The sequence below is a fragment of the Clytia hemisphaerica genome, unplaced genomic scaffold, assembly GCF_902728285.1.
Source record: "Clytia hemisphaerica strain Z4C2 unplaced genomic scaffold, Clytia hemisphaerica genome assembly, whole genome shotgun sequence".
In the NCBI taxonomy this organism is placed as follows: domain Eukaryota; kingdom Metazoa; phylum Cnidaria; class Hydrozoa; order Leptothecata; family Clytiidae; genus Clytia; species Clytia hemisphaerica.
In genome coordinates this window covers 144,803-163,197 of record NW_027103987.1, presented here as the reverse complement: position 1 = coordinate 163,197, position 18,395 = coordinate 144,803, and the positions used below count along the sequence as shown (strand labels likewise).

Genomic DNA, 18,395 nt, shown 5'->3' with positions numbered 1-18,395 from the left:
GGATTTGTTATCAATAATGTTTTGGTGTGAAAAAACAAAGAAATAAGGAAAAAGCCAAATGAAAATCTGCAAAAACGGCGATTACCGGCATATTTCCGGCATTTTCAGCCGGAAAAGAATTTTTCGCAAAAAGTTAACTCAGTGAGCATTGCGAATACGCATCTTTCTGCAAAAAATCATTTCAATTTCAAAAATCAAATTCGAGATAATGTCAAAAAACTGGTTTAACCGGCATATTTCCGGCATTTTCAGCCGGAAAAAAATGTTTTTTCGAAAATTGGGCTCCATCACATTTTAGGTATTGTCATCTTGCATCAGTGTGCAAAATTTCATAAAAAAATATAAAGTACAGCTCGAGAAATTCAAGAAATACTGTCTTTCCGGCGAAAATAGGTTGTTCCGGCAATTTTTTAATAGTTCCGGCTTCAAAAATCAATTTTTTTGAAAATTGAAACATGCTTGATGGTGGGCATTGCTATTAATAATGTTTTTGAATGAAAAAACAACCAATTATAAGAAAAAAATCCAATGAAAATCCAGAAAAACGGCGATTTCCGGCCTATTTCCGGCATTTTCGACCGAAAAAAATTTTTCCTCGATAATTGGACTCGGCCATGTTTTGGACATTGTTAATACGCATCTTTGAGCAAAAAATCAGAAAAAACTAATGATAAAATCTCGAGAAAATGCCAAAAAACCAGTTTTTCCGGCATATTTCCGGTATTTTTGGCCGGAAAATTTTTTTTTTCGAAAATCGGGCTCCGTCACATTTTGGGCATTGCCATTTTGCATCTTTATGCCAAAAATCAGAAAAAACTAATGAGCCAATCCTGAGAAAAGCTGGCAACAGACGAACGAACGAACGAACGGACGGACGGACGGACATGGGTTAATTTAAAGGACCTCCACCGGGGTACCCGGAGGTAGGTCCAAAAAACGGTCTACAGGAATTAGGCCAAGTTAAGTTAAGCCAGAAATAGACTTTGGTCGACACCAAGGAAAACCTAATTGAAGGCCTATTTTGGCTATTTTGCCACAAAACGGTAATAGGCTGACCATCGATTATCTTAAGGGAAGATTTTCGCCCATAATATGGCCTATTTTGCCCTGAGACCAATTTCAGAGGCAATTTTTTAAATCCAAGAATTTGGTTTTGTGGATTTTGTCAAAAAAACCACGAAATTAAATTCCGCAAAAATTTCTTAACGCGAAAATTTCCTTCCTTAAGGTAGTTAACCGTACCATGAGTTATGTGGAAAGGAAATACGTGAGCGAAAATAATGAGACCGGTCGAATTTTTATCTTACCATAAATTTATCTTTAGAAATCTATTTCACCCTATTTTACAATGGAAAGTCTGTGTGAATTACAATAATTTCTGGTAACAAACCGATCTGTTAGTTAAACACAAATACTACTTCTAAAATACTAAATACCCAAACAAACTATAAATGACATAAACAATCAACAAATTCAATCAAATGCTGGATGGGATGATGTCAAAAATTGAGCCGCAGAAGCTTGCTTCATAAAATTTTAAAGTATGTTAAATCAAAGACTTGGGTTAAATTACCAATGCAATCTAAATTTATTTGTTTCAAAAATCAAGTTTTTTTTTATCAAGGTATAGGATGAAAATAAAAATACAGATTCAATTTTTGCTGTCAGATATAAGTACCCACAAAATTGTTCAAGGTATCAAACCCCTATGCAATGTCAAATTGCATAAAACAAAATTGAGGTGCCGTGCATCAATTCAAAATTATCATCTAAAATACACATCTTCCACTTTACTCAACGTACTTAAGAGACTTCAGAATCAATCCTCAAACATTTGACTCTCACATACAAAAGAAAGTACAATGTAATTTAAAAAAATGTTAGTATTAAAAAATGCGTCTGTTAACTCAAAAAAATTAAAATCTAATTAAAACATGAACGAAAATGGCCAAAAGTTTAAATTCTGTTAAATCAACGTACTTAAGAGACTTCAGAATCAATCCTCAAACATTTGACTCTCACATACAAAAGAAAGTACAATGTAATTTAAAAAAATGTTAGTATTAAAAAATGCGTCTGTTAACTCAAAAAAATTAAAATCTAATTTAAAACATGAACGAAAATGGCCAAAAGTTTAAATTCTGTTAAATTAAATTTACTAGAATACAGAATTGAGACGTCATATAATTCAGGAATTTAAGATTCCTAGCGCTTCAACGGAAAGAGAAGGAGAAAGGGAGTCGTTTTCGTTGGATCTCGGGCACCTCAAGGTCGTCAATGACTTGAAAACAATCCACCGTCGTTTTCCGGCAATATCGATAGAAAAGTTCTTCAGATCGTCGTAAAATGTTTTGTAGATCCAATGTATTCGGTAAACTAGAAAAGAAAAAAATCATACCAAAATAAGTTTAATCGAAATTTCTCCTCTTGGATGAACTCTATTTAACCTAGTAGCCTGGCCGAAATACAATAAAACAGGGGTGAACGTAGAAAAAAATTCCGCGTAAACGAAATTTTATGTAGATCATACTCAGAGCCTCATGATGAGGCCATTGGGGAAAACTTTTGGTAAAATCAAGACTGAAATGTACTTCTTCGCCCCAAAACAGATACGTTTTTAGCAGTGTACTGGTCATCAGCTACACTAAAAACCTATCAAAGCTATTCAAAGTCAGCGCTATCCCCTAGGGCTTTCGCATTGGACTTGACCCATTTCATATCATGGATGACACTGTTTAATTGCTTGTGGTTTCCAGAAATGTGTTTGTTGGGAAATCCCCCCTCCCCTAGATTTTTGAGACAGGGGGTATACATATTTGAGTGTTTTGAAAGACAACTACCATTACAAGGATAGCACTTTTCAAGGCATTTTATATCGAAAATGGGTCCCAAGTGTTTTATTTCACCAATTTCTTTCCCCAAGGGCCTCGACGTGAAGCTCTGAGTATGTTAAACCTCGTAAAATTCCGCTTCCACCGATACCAAGAAAGTTTACGCGGAATTTTTTTCCAGGTCAACTTTTATTTCTGCTAGACTATAGGCTTTTAGGGGCGGTTCAGAACTAGGGGGGGGCTTTTCCTGTACCACCCCTCAACTTTTGATCTAGTGGGTCTTTTTGGATGAAATTTGGCACACTTTGGCATCCTTGTCACGAAAGGTAACTTTTGACAAACATTTTTTGATGACGTCACTTATCATGCCCAAAGTGAGCAAAAACAGAAAATTTCCTTTGTTCTTATAAATAGCTATTGTATTCTAACAAAGGCTTTAGAAAAAACTTACCTGATGCTTATTTTATCCTAAATATTCAATAAATTACGGTTTAAACGATATATTTGACATTGAAAATAAATTTGTATTGGAAAAGTGTCAATTTTTGTGACACCTTACTGTCAGAAATGTCATCATGCTCAAGGTGTGAAAATATTTAGGTGTCAAATTTATTTTTATTTTGAAGCTAAATAAAAGTTAGCAATTTACAGAAAATTTCACGGCAAAAGCTCTATTATTTCAGGAGCTATTACCAATAGTTTGACCTCCGAACAGAAAGAGCCCCCTCCCCCTAGGCCGAAGAGGGTGAAAGTTACAAAAATATATTCGAAACAAATCGTGTAAAATTTCGAAGTTTGCTGATCAATATTTTAACGAGCTTCTTGTAGATTATAGTAAACTGTGACACAAATGGAATGTTCTTTTAGTACAGAATCCTATGAGATGTGCCTAAAGAATTATTTGTGGAAATATTGCTCCCTCGTGTTTAAAATCCCTCAGGTTTTCCATTCATATTTATTTGAAGTGTGACCACTTACTTGGAGAGTATTTGATACACAGCAGTGATGTCAGGGTTGCCCATGATCATGTGACGACATTCTACAAGCATGGCCACACACAAAAAGATATCAAATGGATATTCCGGTGAAAGGAAAACTTCCTCCATGTGTGACCCCGCACCTAGAGAAAAATATCGAATACAAGAAAATATCAAAAAAAGAAGCAAAATATGAACAATTTCGCTATTGATTCATAGACCTCTATATAGCTACTAATCCTATAAAAAGCCATTTTGATACAATCAACCGAGAGATCTACTTGTCAATAATTTACAAAAAGTTATTCTTCGATATTTGAAAATGTTAACCTACTGTCTTTGACGAATTCCTTGGCGCGTTCTTTAGAGCGTTCAATTTCAGCAGCCAGCGAGGAGACTTCTAAATGACGACTGCTTGTAATTTCAAACAAACGGACCGCTTCGTTGTAATCAAACTCTCGTTTGAAGTTCAACAGCAACCATCTAAATAAAGTGCAGAAGTTTTTATACTAAGCACGGGGTTGCCAAGAAAACGAAAAGTCCCCAAAAATGCTCCGTAAGAAAAATGAAGTTTATTTACACGGTTCATTTTCGTCCAACATGACAGAGCGCTAAAGGTTAGGGCTAACCCGTCAAACATTTCATCTAAGATACCATTTTTCCAATGTTGGATGAAATGTCAGTTTGTGGCAATGTAAAATTTTCAAAAAAAAAGGGAAAATTAAAAAAGCGAAAATGTTCGATGTTTTAGCACAAATGACTTTTCTACATGTTTTTCGTCCAAAATCGAATTTCCTTTTTCATAGACACGCTGCATATAGGTCAAAAAACTGTCGAAACGAAGATGGAATACTCACCGATGGCAAAAGATGAGGCCCATGTCAGTGCTCTGTAAAAAGTCATACAATTCACGATCCATCTTCATCAGTAATTGTTCAACTTGCGCTGAAAAGTCATTTCGAAAGAGTCACTAAGAGATTATTCCAGCTATAACATCACCAGAAAGAAATGCTTTGAAGTACTGGCTGGATAAAATAGGTTACTGATCGGTCCTGCAAATGAATCGACCTGCAGAGTGCAGCATGAGTAATACTGGATGTTTTAAAAAGAAATCGGCTTAAGATTGAAGTTTTGAAGAAGGGTTTTCCTTTCCGATCTTTTTAAACACCAAGTATTACAGTATAGAGATATTACCGATCTTTTTGAGCATTCCTTCTTCCATGAAATCATTTTTGAAATGTTCCATATATCTTAAGAACATCCAGTAAGCTTCAGATTCATCGTTGGTGACGAAAAGAAACCGTGCCATGATGTCGTTCATCCCTTGTGCATATCCAACCTCTGTCATATAGAAACGTGAAAGAACGATAAATTAGAAGGGACGTACTAAGTTCGTGTAAATTATATGTGAATACCTGAGAATGTTTGGTCATGAGAATGAATGAATGAATGAATGAATGAATGAATGAATGAATGAATGAATGAATGGGTGAATTTGGGATTATGAAGTATTTGGCATTGTTAGTCTTAAGTAGTGGTAACTATTGCAATAAAGCACATCCAATAAAACAAAAGTTGCTAGTGACGAATTAATTGATGAAGTTAGTAGGCAGCAACATAACCAACACTAAAGAAAACTAGGTTTCCATGTCATTGATCAATACATTCTTGCTAAAACTTAAAATGTTTTCCATCAACGAACATGACGACTTCTTACCAGGGTGAAAGAATGAATATGTCAGCAATGCATCTCGAAGCTTCAATAAACCAGGCGCACTGTCGCTACTACAAAAATGAAATGATAAATAAACAGTTCATGAATTCCATGAGAAAATTAACATCTAGGTCAAAATTTCAAATTCAGAAATAACATAAGTTTTCATTTTCTCTTGAATATACATATGTTGAAGTGTGAGAATCCAGAAAATCTTTCTTTAAAGTCCATTTTTCACGCTTCTGTGCTGGGGTGAAGCCTTTAATACAAAAAAATACAAAATTGCTTGAAAAAACCAAGAACTTTGCCAGAAACTTTTTTCATCCAAATATGATTGTATCAGTACACAAATCTGTGATAGAGTACTGACAACCATTATAGAAAACATATCAATAATCAAAATCTGCTTTGCTTAACTCCTATTTGTTTTTTTCTGGCTTTTATGCATGCCTACCCGACTGTCCGTTAGTCACATTGATAAGAAGAAAAGTTCCAATGAAAGCCAAGGGAAGCTGCATGTTTCTTTAATTTTTGTCTTAAAAACAGAAGTACTATGACCATAAAATAAGTGCAAAATTTTAGCCCTAAAGGTTGAGTGGGTAGCTCACAAGAGGCTCATCAAGAAGCGTCCGTTAGTCACGAAAATCATCCTACCAGAAAGAAATTTTCATAAGATCACTTTTTCAAAATGCTTGGTTTCTAACACCTTATTGCAAACAAATTGAGGCTAAACTTACCAAAAATGAAGTATTTTTCCACTAAAAGTTGTTTTCTGTTAGTAAACATGGCAATTGTCCGTTAGTCACGAAATAGATTTAAAATTCAGAGTTCGGAGAATATAATAGACGGCACTCGCTTAAAAAACCATGTATTTTGTTCTTATTAAAGCTATTTTGACTATATTTACCCATTTCACCCATAGATATATGTTAAATAGTCAATCCTTTCTTTGTGTGTGCATTTTACATTTTCGTGACTAACGGACTAGTTGTCATATTAGGGATAATAATCCTTTTCCAAAGTAAATAAATAAAATACCCTTACCCAATTTGTCTGTCTTTGTCCTGATTCAACAAAGAAACAATGCAGTGCAAAAAACACCCATAAAAACTCAACAGATCTTTATATTTCAAAATTTTCAAATTTTCGAGATCTATTAACTTGATAGGAATGGTACCACACAGAGAAAAATGAGAATTCTTCTATTCTTTTAGGCTTTTGTCATTCTATTGATATAACATTTCACCCCAAAAGCACCAAATATAGGAATGGTTGGATTGCCTCGTCAGAATCATTAAAAAACCGTTTTGTCCGTTAGTCACGTTTTTAAATGTCCGTTAGTCACAGCATTTTTTGCCCAATTTTTGTCATATTTTCTTACTTTGACATTTTTTTTTCAAAATTAATTTTGAAACATAAAATTCAACCTTTCCTCTAGTGAATTTAAGCAAAAAACCCAACCTGTAGCTTTAGGAACATCACTTTACAGCTGTTTGTAAAAGTGTCCCATTTTAGATGTTAATTTTTGTGTCCGTTAGTCACGGGCTTATTAATTGCAATTTCTGACCAAGTGAAAGTCAAGAGAAAAAGTTTTATATGGTTCTTGAAACTTTGACCCCCACTGATAGTTACCACACCAAAAGAAGTTTTATTCCTATTTTCAAGCTTGACTTCTAGCCTGCTAAACAGTGGAAATGTCCGTTAGTCACATATGGAATTCATGAGTTACTCTATTTTAGTACACGTTGAAAACAGTTTACTATGACAAGCTTTGGAAACAATAAAGCTGAATCACTGGCGGATTTAAGACAATAGAGAAAGTACGTCGGAAACATGCGAAGGAGTGTAACGCTCGTTAAAGACAATGGAAATACAATTACAAATTATCTTCCTCTGATGAATTCGACGTGGTCTAAAAGCGCCTATGTGAAGTTTCAAAATCTTGTATGACAAATATGTAAGGAGCCACATATTACCCTTACTCATCCTTACCTGAACATTTCAAGTTCACGATCAGTTCTTGGTACGTCTTTATCGACAACTCGAACAGATTCTGTGATCCCTTTCTCACTGTATGGTTGACGAGCTGCGAACACCTAAAACGATTTAATCTTAGAATCTCCTTCGATTAATCAGCTCGGAATTCTCTTGGCGCTTTTTTCTAACGGGATTCTCTCTAACCATGCTCAAAATTGATCAAATATGAGAGAGATCTTTTTCAATTCAATTCAATTCAAAGTAATTTATTCGCCTGCATATCATTAAAAATTTACATATTTAAGTTTGTATAAATTAGGGGAGGGGATGCAGGCCAGGAGTCCATTCAATAGACGTTTCCGTCTTATCATATGGAATGGCTACCTGGACGCAGATTTTTTTTCTGTGGGGTTGATATAACTATTAGAGTAACAATATTTCAATATTCCAAATAACAAAGTAAAAAAAAAAACTCAACGTAACTATCGACAAAAAAAAATATAGTTATATAAGTAATCTTTTGTTTTAATAAATCAAATTAGAGTATTTTCATATCTACATGGACTTTCATTTTTCTGGTATGCAAGAGGTCAATTTTGAAGGAACTCGCTTATCTTTTTTTTTATCATATATCCAGATAATGGTTGTAGATCGATTTTAGTATGTAATATTAGCTGGTTCCAGTTTAAAAGAGATTGGTACTTAATCGATTTCAATCCATAGTTTAATGTTTTGGCTTTTGGGCGCTCCAAAAGTTTCAGTTCGTTATTTCTAGTAAGATAATTATGAGACAGAGTTTTGAAGTTTAAAATGTTCGTAACAGCTTCAGGAGAAAGATTAGTGAGAGTTTGATGTACGAGTCGGATATTGAACTTTGTTACAGTATGTGGCAAAGTTGGAATATCCAGGTTAATGAAAAGAGGAGCAGATTCTGCATTAAAATCTGAAAAAGTCAAGATGCGCACGCATCTTTTGTGAAATTTGCCTATTCTAGAGTTTTGAGTGAGACTTTGCCCCCATACGATTATTGCGTATGACAAATGAGAGTGAAAAATAGCATAGTATAAAGTTTTAAGAATGGTCTGTGGAACAAAGTGACGCAGTTTGGATAAAATGCCATTTGACCTTCTAAGTTTTGCGGATAAATGATCAAAATGGAAATTCCACGCTAGACATTCATCGAGAAAAAGACCAAGATATTTGACACATTTTGAAAATTTCAAGACATGCCTATATGATAATATGATCTATTAGCCTGAAGTGAGTGAGTTGTATGTATCAAGGGCTTTTCAATGAGGGGCACCATGCATGATGCAATATTATGTTGGTTTAAAATATAAGAAAATACACGATGGGTTTTAAGAACAAAATCCCTCAACTGTTTGAAAAAAGTACACCCTAGAAATTTTGAAAAGTAATTTAACCACTCAATTAACTTACGTAAACCAAATTGAGACTGTAAAATTCAAATCACAGGAAAGTTTGTGAAAACATACCTGTGCTTGTATTTCCATGAATTTCAACTGTTCTTCGCCAACAGATGAAGGAAGTACAATCTTGGTGGAAGAATCTGGTTCAAAAGAACAATAAGGACATTTCTTGCTCTCCACACCATCTTCGTCTCTTTGTGGTGATGCACCATCCACCTCTTCCTCAACAAGTGTACTCGCCCCATCATCTACAACTAACTTCAAACTTGGTGTCGGCCGGAGAAAGACCGACGCCTCTGAGCTTGACAAAGGTGACAGGAAATTACTTTCTAACGTTCGAACGTCTTTCAATGATTGACTTGACGTTATTCCTGTCTCATTTGCCTCGTTTGACGTTTGTTTTATTGGAATAAATTGAACGTCGCCATCTTCAACATCTTGTTTTGGCGTATTACCACGACTACATACTTTCATATTTTGCTCCACAAACTTATTAGCGTTTTCAACAATTCCTAACAGCTCTTTGTTCAATTCGATTTGTTCTTTCCTCAATTCAAGCTCTTCACGAGTTTTCTGACACAAACATTGCTCGAATATCTCATTGACATCTATTTTTCGTTCAGTATCTTTAGCGCGTTCTTTGGGTGAAGTTGGAGTGCTGGCGCGTATCATTTGTGCAATCCAGGGTGGTAGTTTCTCTAGCATTTGACCCGTCGGCGAGCGAGCTATGAAAGGTTTCTCGTTCGGTGATTCGGGTACTTCTAATGTTTCTGTGTGTTTACAACGTCCGTTATCATCTAATAAAGTATTTTCGTTTTCCTTTCCGTTTATATTATCAACACTTAATGAAGCTTTTATCAAATCAACTTCTGAACCTTCTCGGTCTGAATTAGTTTTACATGTTTGTGTGATGTTCTCATTACTGTTATGGCTAGGGTAAGAATTATCCATTCTTTCTCTCTCTACCTCCTCACTGTTTGAATTTATAGAGTCTTCTTCAAATAGAAAAACTGTAGAAACATTATTATTCGTTGCACAACCATTTGTGAGCACTTCTGATTCATCGTTCTCCTCATCTGCAGAAGATTTGGCTTGATGTGGAATATCAATGTCATTGATTTCACATTGCTCGGTATCGTTTATAGTCTCATTGTGTTCTGTTAGGTTATCAGAGTCGCAACGAGAGTTGTTCTCCAAGCCATTCTCAGTGATATGTTCTGGCTGTGATGTGTTACTACAGTTTCCAGATATTGTTCCATTCTCTGGTTGGTTAATATTATCGTAAGGTTTATTTGACTGAATATCAACATTTTCTGTGAGGTTGTCATTAGTTTTTGTTATCTCTTTGGATGGTGATTTCGGTGAATGCAGAGAATCAATATCTAACGAAATGATATTTTCCGACAAGGAAAACAACGTTTCTCTAGTGTTGACATACTCTGGCGACATTTCAAAAGGATTGGGGAACACTTTATTATCAAATAATTCATCTTCAGGAATTTCATCTAAATCAGCTTCGTCATAATCGATCAAAACATTATCTGAAAACGGTCTTGGTGAATTAATAAATTGACCATCAATAATAATCTCAGGAACGGCTTTTGAATCTCCTTGACCCTCGTTAGAACAATGTTTTTGTTTGGCATGAGATGCTGCTGATTGTTTATCACCTTCATCAAGCATGGCGTCCGCTAAAGCCTTACTGATGTCATTCGTCTCTACAGAAATATCTTCATCCTCACTCGTGCATCCTGCATCTTCATCGATGACGTCAGTCGCTCCTTGACCATTCTGATTAAGATTTTCAACGGAATCTTCCAATTCACTGAGCCCAGTGTCAAAATTTACAATGGGCTTTGAATTTATTGAGTTACTAAACGGGCATGCTTTATACCAACGTGGACAATAACGAACCCCCTCATACTCATTGTCAATATCCAAATTCTTCAAAATATCTTTCCAACGAATTTTCATTGCTTCATATCGAACTTTGTTCTCAACGTTGAGTGCTTCACGTTCCCTGAAAATTGATAAAGAATCGAGCAATCAGGGTGTTTTGAAAATATGCGTACAGGTTCATATTTAAATATCAAATTTATTTTAATATAATGACATAATATCATATATACGTACACAACAACAAGACACTCTTTTCGTGAGAAAACAAATTTAATATATATTTGAAGATGAAACCTTGTTTTAGTTTTTGTGTAGCTTTTACAAAAAAATAATAAAACAATTTTGCTTCTTTTTTTAAAGATCGCGTCATCTCTATTACTTCAAATAACCAATTAGTGAAGTAACTTATAAAAACTCCAGTTCATTCCTGGGAATGATATATATGATATCTTATATATTTTTTCTGAAACACAAGTACAATTATCTTATTTTAGAATAAACTGCAATAGTAATAAAGTAATAAAGTAATAAAGTAATAAAGATTTCTTTGGGGCAAAGAATTCTTGGATTGAACATTTTTGGATTCCTCACCTTGTTGTTGAATTGAATGGATATAATTCAAATAAAAACTCCCAAACATCTCTTCGAATATCTTCCTCAACTCCTCCTAAAGAATTAGGGCATGCAAGGTGAAACCAAATTTCAATAAAATAAATGATTCTGAAAAGGTAAGTAACAAATTGATGGGAATGAAGATATATACTATATATACTTTTTGGGGTTTCAGGTCATTTTTCAGGTGCTCCATATGAAACAAAGTTCCTCCAAGAATTCAGGTTCCCTTAAAAATTCCCTTTTTTCACCTTGGAATATTTTCAAATTCATCCTTCTTTCAGTAGTGTGATGGCTTAAAGAAGACTGTTCAGGCAAATAAATAAATTGGTATTTTCCCCTTAAGAGAGCAATTATGTTATAGTACACAAGGAAAGCAAGATAAAAACCTTTTTGATCATTTTCCCTTTTTGACTAAAATATGCTATTGTGGGACAAAAGATTAGATAATATAAACAGCTAGCTTCCAGACACTCTACTAGAAAAACTAGGTTGCCACAATAAACAGGTAACCCTATCAGTGTGTTAAATTTCAATTTCCTACTCAAGACATGTGGGTGCAAAATGATAACAAAAAAAGAACCTTTGAATATTTGTTTTCTCAAATCATGCTCATTAACCAAACGTCCACACTCGTCAAAAGAGGACAGGAATTGTTCTTTTGTCAGTGGTTGTGCACGATGGCTTCTCATTTCATCATTTTCTTGCATAGCTGTGTCATTTTCTGATGAAGTGCCGCTCTCAACACTTTCATCCTCAATGTTACAAATCTCAAATAACCTGCAAAGTTGATTATCTAAATTTCATTTTTACTTAGTGATCAAATAACTATTCAGAAAAATACGTCACCTAGATATATATATTTTTGATGATTACATTCAAAGGATAACCAATAGCGTTCAAAAAATTTCCTTGAGCAATTACACTTACATTGAGCAATATGATTTAGGGGCAAGTGAAAATAATTTATTTACCAAAATAATTAAGGGGCTGATTAGCTGATCATCAAGAGACAAAATTAATAAATATTTAAAAATATACCTTTCTCCTGTCAGTTCTGTAGAAGTGTTGGAATCAAAAGTTTCATCAAAATTTGCCTCATCTCCGTTCAACTCATTCAAGGTCCCATAACTTTCAATATGTTTGAACTTTGTTTCATCTTCTCCTTCCAAAAGAATGAAAGGGCTTCCAGGACGCTTGACAACTGGTGTTGTTGGAGTTGTAGGGGCACTCTGATCACTCTTGCGTGATACATTCTCCCCAATTTTCAAAACAAGCTTTGTAAACGAATCTGAGAGTTGCTGAGCAGCCATTTATATTTCTTGATCATCCATGCTTTCCTGCAAAAAAGTAATAGACAGTATACATATTTTTTTGCTAATAAATAATATCTCCCATGAGAAATATACTGCATTACTGCAAAGAAACGACCAGACATTCATATATATGACCTGATCAGTCCTTTTTATGTTGACCCCTATTAAACTTTGGTCCCTTGTATATGAAGAACCTTAATCCACCACTGCTTTATTTTAGGTTTAAGTCAATTAGGGCAAACAACACAAAAACCTGTGGAGTAAATAACATAAATTTTCTCTGTATCCTGTAAGTTTTGAACTTATTCTTTTAGGATCTTTCTACCACCCTTTATCTTATTTTCAGTAGTTCATATCACACTATATGAATTAAAGGAGTATTTAAAAATATAAAGGGAGTTTGGAATAATTAATGATAGATGGTAAGGAATGGTTTTCCCTTTTATTTACTCTTTTCCTTTTACAGTTGCCCCTGATCGAGCTGCCTAAAAGCTCAGTTGCTATTCCATGGCAAGCCACCTGAAATATTAGTTGTCTGGTTGCTTTTATGTTTGTTTATTAGCATATTTTTCAAAAATTTGTAGTAAATGTTTCAATGTAGTACCATGTGTGAAATTGCATTGGGGCTTGAAAACATAACAGTTCTAGTTAGAGCAGGTTTCTGACATTTATAGATATGTATTTCACAGGTCTATTGACCCCTACGAAACAATCTAATTTATACAGATAGATACAAGCGCCTTCAACTGCTATTGTGGTTCTTCTTACAAATTTTTTCTAAACGCAACATTTGTCTTTCGCTTTCATTGTTTTTTCTTTAGCTTTTTGACACAAATCCTTTATTGTTTTGCGTTCTTTTGTGGAAAAATCCTCTGTTATTCGAAAGTCACATCATCCTATTTTGTGAACTAACGCCATAATCTCTTTCTTTTCTTCTTCACTTCTTAGTGTCACCTTAATTAGTTGCTAATAAACATTTTGTCTCCAATTCTCTCTGCCTTCATTATATCGATATCGAATCCTATATGCTCTTTGATAGCTTCTGCCATGTCAGCTTCATTAATTTCTTGTTGTTCTTCTAAGTCCTTGTCTTTGTTTTCACTAACATTGTGTACAATGATGTTACATTTTGTCAAATTAAGCCATCATTGTTCTCATTTTCTTCCTTGATAAAACTCTTGATAAAATTTACTTCTATTGAGTTCCTCTTTGGCGATTTCAGCATAGATCATTTGTTTTGATTTTGTGCTCTTCTTTATTCATCAGTGTTTTTATTTTTGCCTCTAAATAAGACAATCTTTTGTTGACATCAAATTAACTTCTTTGTTCTTACTTATCTTTCTTCCTTCATGAATCATTTTGATTTTCCATCAGAGTTTGGCGAAATAATAACGCATTTGGTACATAAATTAAAGCTCCTTGTTTTGTACTGGAGACATATCTGAAATTGATAAAGCAGGAGCTCTAAACAGGCATAATGGACAAACTTTTGGCATTTCGTACATTGAAGCATATCATTCTCCTATGTTTTATCATCCCTGAGGCATTTATTTGTGGTAAATAATTGATATTTCAATGAATTTTTGAAGTTAGATTTCCAATGTTTTTGACCATTTTGTTCCATGATAATCAGTAGCATGGCAGCAGAGATTTAATTTGACATGAAAAAACCAAACATACTAGCTAAGACTTTTAGTAGGGGGAAATTTGTAAAATCGCTCGATTTTTTTAGTCAAAGCACTTGTTATACATTTTTGGAAAGCTATAGGGTAGGGGAATCAAAATAACTTGGGTGCCAATTTTTTTCGGACACTTTGGTGTGATTTTCGGACACTTTGGTGTGATTTTCGGACAAATACGACGGTCTCAGGCAAAAATCATAGAGTGAAAAATTAATGAAAATTTTAGCTTGAGAAAATAGAGACCTGTTGTATATTTTTGGAAAGCTCTCAAAAAATTAAGATTAGTGATATATTGCGAGTATAGGTGATTTATTTACCTAACTCGAGATATTGAGCTTCCGAAAGCGCAAAAACTGGACAAAACAGCTGTTTCTGGCTGAAAAACACTGAAAAACACTGTTTTTAAGGATTAATATCTCGAGTTAGGTAAAGAAATCATCTATACTCGCAATATATCACTAAACTTAATCTTAATCTGCAAAGGAGTGCTGGGAAGCAATCAGTAGAAGAGACCACTTTCGTTTTTGTTGCAGATTTCTATAAAAACTTCTCTCAGGGATTACTTGTCAATGTACATGTACACATGTGTGTTGTGTCAACTTGTCAGCATTATATTGTTGTAAAGGAAAAGATAAAAGAGGTAAGACTAGCCTAGTTTCTAATCCTGATATAGGAGTTTAAGTTTAGACTGCCCTGCCAATTCTAAAGCAGAACTTTTTTGAGTGTAGAACTCAGTTTAAACAAATAGGCATTCAGTATGGACTTTGCCAGGCTAGTGCTCTGAAGCTCTAAAACAGCATCTAATAACATGAAAACCAGAATATGATTCTTCAATGGGAATCAAAACTTTATAAAGCACACTCACAAAAATAAATTTGTCAGATCTAACAAAATTAAAAACAGCACTGTCATCATTGATAATAAAAAAAAGTATTTTCTGTCAAGAACACCTTTTAAAGGGGAAGTTAAGTAATTTCTAGGGTACCCATTTTTTGCTGTTATCATCATTATATGACAATATCATGTGCCTCAGGTTACTTTTTATTCGTTCGAAACACTTTTTTCTACGAGATATAGCTTCCTCTTTTTTGCAATAAAAGTGAGTTTTTAAAGAGAACGCGTTTTTTAAAGAGGAATGGCACGATCATCTGTTCTGACGTAATTTGCTCCAAAAGACGAACAGAAATTTTTCTTTTGAACAAAATCTGTACTGATAAACAGTGTTTTGTAAAAAGATTCTGCTAGACCTGGCTAGACATTTATTCGTTTTTTTTCAAGATTTCTTCACGTTTCTTCGATCCTATACTTTCTCATTCTTTCTAGCTACAAGATTAGTAAGTCCTTGACCTTTTGTGATAATTTTAGTTTGATGAAGCAACCGTAAATGCTAGATTTGTAGATGCGGAAAAAGCTTCGGCTCTCCAGAGGAAAATGTGTCCACGAATAGTCCTCATCCCGATTGGGTAAATCGCTAATTCCACCTGAATTTTGTGGCTGAAAATGATTCTATCGAGAAAAAAAAGAATTAACATATCCCATTTAAAAGTCTCTTATTTTGACTTTGACTTTACTGTGCGAGATCCAAAAGTTCCCTAGAAGATTCTCCTTCCTTTACTTCTCCTAGAATTTAGAAAAATGTATATTTAACCCAGTTGCTTTCAGACTTCAATTTCCCACTGGATTAGCTAGCCTTTAGAAAAACCTACTGGTAAAAACAAGTTCTAGACTTTAGATATAGGGCGCACAACGTACGTTAGCATTAACTCACTAACGTTGACTTGTCATGAAATAGGAATTATTTAACAACATTTTTCTCTTTAAAAGAGCGAGGAATGGTCTAAATACAATTTTTATATCTCTTGTCTTTCTTATTTCATAACTATAACTTTACTTACGGCCTCTTCACATGGAAAGAAGTCCAAAACTTACTAAGCTTACTGGACCTTACTGAAAACACAAAGATTCTTTCACATACCTAGATATTGTGGCTACCATTGAATTTCTATTGAAAAAAACAAGGTTTTTGGATTCTAGTATGGTTAGACCGTATAAAACATCAAGTAATGAAATATTGAAAAATCAGGGGTTGAAAAAAGTTTTGATCAGTTATGATACAGCTCTTTTCTACTACAAAGTCGTTTAGAAAAGATTCTTTCTGGAGCAAATGACGTCACACGAAAGAGAGATTAGAAGAAATTTTAAACAAAAAGGGGGTCTTTTAAACACCGGTTTTTGCGTCTAAAAGAGTATGTGTTTATGAAAGATATATCGATGTTTAGACATTGAAGTTGAGATTTTCGTGAATTCTATGATGTTAGGATTGGTTTTCAGGGGAAAAACATATACCTTAAAAATCACTTAACTTCCCCTTTAAACATTCCAACAACAACAACTCGAAATGATCTGCCACAGCTAAGTTCTACCATTAAGCACGGTGTAAGGATTACTGCGAGAATGCTTACAGAATGCTTGCATTTTTTCAAGTGAAGAGTACGCAAAGCGATTCTAGCTGCGATTAGTACTGCAGATCATCAGTGGGTACCGTGAGTGGTCCTAAATCCGACAGCCCTGCCTAAATCCGATGGGGTCTTTCAAAGATACAAACTAAAATAAAAACAAACCTCGTTTCTCTTCGCTCTGTGACACAATGAAGATACCAAAGTGTCAACTAAACTGAGAGATTTGATACACTGAACCAATTGAACCAAATTACAATAATTGCTTCTTATACAAAACATAATTTTTTATTACAAAGTCGTTAATGTTTTAAACAGGAGCAACGGATTCAGAATAATTGAGGTAATTATTTTTACAACTCACACTTTTTTTATCACATTAATTGACATCTTGACAGCTTGACATTATAGTCATCTTGTTTATAGATGTTTTGTTTCGAGAGTCCTTGCAATATTTTATTGTTCAACTCAAGAGGGAATGTTTGTAAACATAGAATTTTTTTTCAAAGTAGTTATTTGGGGGGTCGGATTTAGGCAGGGCTGTCGGATTTAGGCTCATTCACGGTATTCAATTATCATTATCCTGGTGCTGACTCCTTTGAACGGGTGAAAGTACCTTAAGTTCTTGCGTGCAGCCTCTGGTTGGAGAGTACAGTTTTAGCTTGACCTTCCCCGCAGAAATCATTAAAAAATCAGTTTATTTGTTTAATAGACCTTTTTTCAAAGAGGACATCCTGTTGAATAATTATGTAGTCCAGCTATAAAAACAATAATAGAGCCATGCATAATTACTGTATCATGCATATTGTAATAATTATGCATGGTTTTATCATTGTTTTTCTGCTGGACTACATAATTATTCAACATGATGTCCTCTTTGAAAAAAGGTCTATTCATGTTTTTAATATTCATGTTTTCAAGTTTCAGTTTTGGAGGTTGTTTTTTATAGTGGCTTACATGTCTGTGATTTGAGTTCATGTAGTAAATGAGCAACTTACCTTTATCGTAATCGTCAACTCGATCATGTGAACATTTGACTTTGGCCAGCATCATTCATCATCTATGATGGTGTTTTTTTGTTGTTTGATTTTGAGTTTGTTTTTCTTTGACATTTTACTTTCGGTTTCTTGATAACCAAGATGCCAACTTCTTTTCTCCTAGAAGTTGGTCCGGAACCACTAGCTTGAAATTTTTTCTGGAATTTTCCGCTTTTCGATTTTTAAACAATCTTCGTAAAATTTCATTGTGAGATTGTAAAGGGAGTTCTTCGTTTTTATGAGGAGTTTTCATTTAGCTTTTTGAATGCAGTACAAATTCGAATACGTTTTCATACTTTTGTCGATTTTGTTTTTAAGAAACTTGGACTAGAATAAGTGATTAAATGCTTAGCTAGGCGAAACCTTTTAAAATAAATCACGTGACATTATAGACTCGACTGCCTAAATTTTTCAGAATCAGTGTCTGTAACTTTTACTTGGGAGGCCGAGAATATCTTCCACCA

The 18,395-nt window shown here is 34.2% G+C and overlaps 1 protein-coding gene across 1 annotated transcript; it reads right to left on the bottom strand.

Moving 5' to 3' along the window:
* Window positions 1-1,880: 1,880 nt before the first annotated feature.
* On the bottom strand, window positions 1,881-18,018 carry LOC136811100 (uncharacterized). Its single transcript, XM_067067701.1, has 12 exons — window positions 17,893-18,018; window positions 12,482-12,780; window positions 12,024-12,220; window positions 11,420-11,495; window positions 8,996-10,949; window positions 7,515-7,618; window positions 5,526-5,593; window positions 5,003-5,149; window positions 4,666-4,753; window positions 4,143-4,291; window positions 3,810-3,951; window positions 1,881-2,376 (listed from the first exon to the last, which is right to left on the bottom strand). The coding sequence occupies exons 2-12, from the start codon at window positions 12,751-12,753 to the stop codon at window positions 2,214-2,216; spliced, it is 3,360 nt and encodes a 1,119-aa protein (XP_066923802.1). The 5' UTR covers window positions 12,754-12,780; window positions 17,893-18,018; the 3' UTR covers window positions 1,881-2,213.
* Window positions 18,019-18,395: the final 377 nt, after the last annotated feature.

Coding starts and splice junctions, on each gene's coding strand:
- LOC136811100 (XM_067067701.1), bottom strand. CDS start 12,753: ATGGCTGCTCAGCAACTCTCAGATTCGTTTACAAAGCTTGTTTTGAAA. Junction 5,594..7,514: donor CGTGAACTTGAAATGTTCAG/GTAAGGATGAGT, acceptor TCATTTTTGTAG/TAGCGACAGTGCGCCTGGTT. Junction 2,377..3,809: donor GTGTATCAAATACTCTCCAA/GTAAGTGGTCAC, acceptor TTTCTTTTCTAG/TTTACCGAATACATTGGATC.